Raw genomic sequence first — 1,410 nt, 5'->3', positions numbered from 1 at the left:
ACATATGGACGTGTGATATAAATGTCAAAATGAACCTGGTAGTTATAACTGTTCGTGTCCAGAGGGGTCTGAATTACAGGGAAATGGTTTGAATTGTGGACCAAGTGGACCAGGTATAGTAGTTATACATTATATATTACATAACTCAAGCGTGATATTTGCCAAAACTTGCAGTAAACTATTGGATAGAACGGTTTAAGTAAAACTTGGTATATTGCACGGGGCATTCCGCTTTTATGTCAAAAAGTATTATCATCAAAAATGTCGTGATTTATACCTGACAATATTTCTAACGTATTATTTATATCTATGTATCTAATTGATCAAACTAAATTTGTTTTTAAAGGGTCGATTAAAAACGGAGAGTACTAATTGTTAATTAAACAGTTTGACTTAGTTTTGGTGTTTGGCTTTATAATGGCTCGATATTTACAACTTTCGAGTTGAGCTCGAAGCTGTAATGCTTTCGTTATATACAGCTTTCGAGTTGAGATCGAAGCTGTAATGTTTTCGTTATATACAGCTTTCGGAAGCTGACAGATCTGTCAAACAGGTCTAGTATTAGTTGAAACCTTTCGAATACATAGGAGACATGTTTCTCTAAAATTAGGTTTTTTTTTACTTAAATCCGTAGAGTAGTTTCCTAACAGTTTACAAAAAAGCATAACGAACTTTTTTTTAAAATTAAACAATTAATGACTGGATTATTTAGTTAAAACTTTCAGATACGTTAAGGGACACATATCTTCTTCATAAATTTGCGGAATGCTCCTTTAAGTGGATTCTCCCAAACGACCATTATCTATTAGTATTGATATGTAAGTCTATGAAACCCAGAATGATATTTGTTGCCTGTCAAAGTATTTAGCCTTGTGTTTCAGGCAGACAATTCGTCAGCTAATCAGTAATTATAACTAATTTAAATATATATGTATATATCCTAGTGACGATCCTAATCTGATAATTTAACATTTTTTCAGGCCCCTGTATGTTCGAGAATGCAACGGTGTATGGAATTGCACGTAATTTCAATAGAACTTATATTGGCCGTGATAATGAAACAGAGTGTGAAAGGAGATGTAACGCAACCGTGGGATGTACAGATTTTTTTAAATTCGCTGGATTCTGTCGAAATTACGGTCTTCCAATTCTTCAAATCGAAGTCTTTTCTAACGGAAGCGTAGATATGTGCAAAAACCTTTGTGCTCAGAATAAAAAATGTGTAACTGCCCAATATTTTGAGACGTGTACTCTGTTTGACTCGAAACAAACAGCATTTTTTGATGATGATGAGCCACAGACCGTTCTGCACAAGATTGATATAAATTGTATTTAAATTTACAAATAAATGGTTTATATTATTAAAACGAAATAGTAAGTGTTTTATGTTTTTTGTTACTTCTTTTAATT

At 32.6% G+C, this 1,410-nt stretch overlaps 1 protein-coding gene across 1 annotated transcript in view; it reads left to right on the top strand.

The window, feature by feature from the left end:
- Window positions 1–19: 19 nt before the first annotated feature.
- The window catches only part of LOTGIDRAFT_65218 (hypothetical protein), a gene marked incomplete at both ends in the record, with an annotated part of 27,028 nt that continues 25,637 nt past the window's right edge, over window positions 20–1,410 (top strand). Inside the window, one exon of the mRNA XM_009055852.1 lies at window positions 20–104. Coding sequence (XP_009054100.1) covers window positions 20–104 — 85 coding nt within the window. The remainder of the gene's footprint in view (window positions 105–1,410) is intronic.

Source organism: Lottia gigantea (assembly GCF_000327385.1).
Source record: "Lottia gigantea unplaced genomic scaffold LOTGIsca_255, whole genome shotgun sequence".
Taxonomy (NCBI): domain Eukaryota; kingdom Metazoa; phylum Mollusca; class Gastropoda; family Lottiidae; genus Lottia; species Lottia gigantea.
Note: the sequence above shows the minus strand (reverse complement) of the source record. Positions and strands in the feature narration are given on the sequence as shown.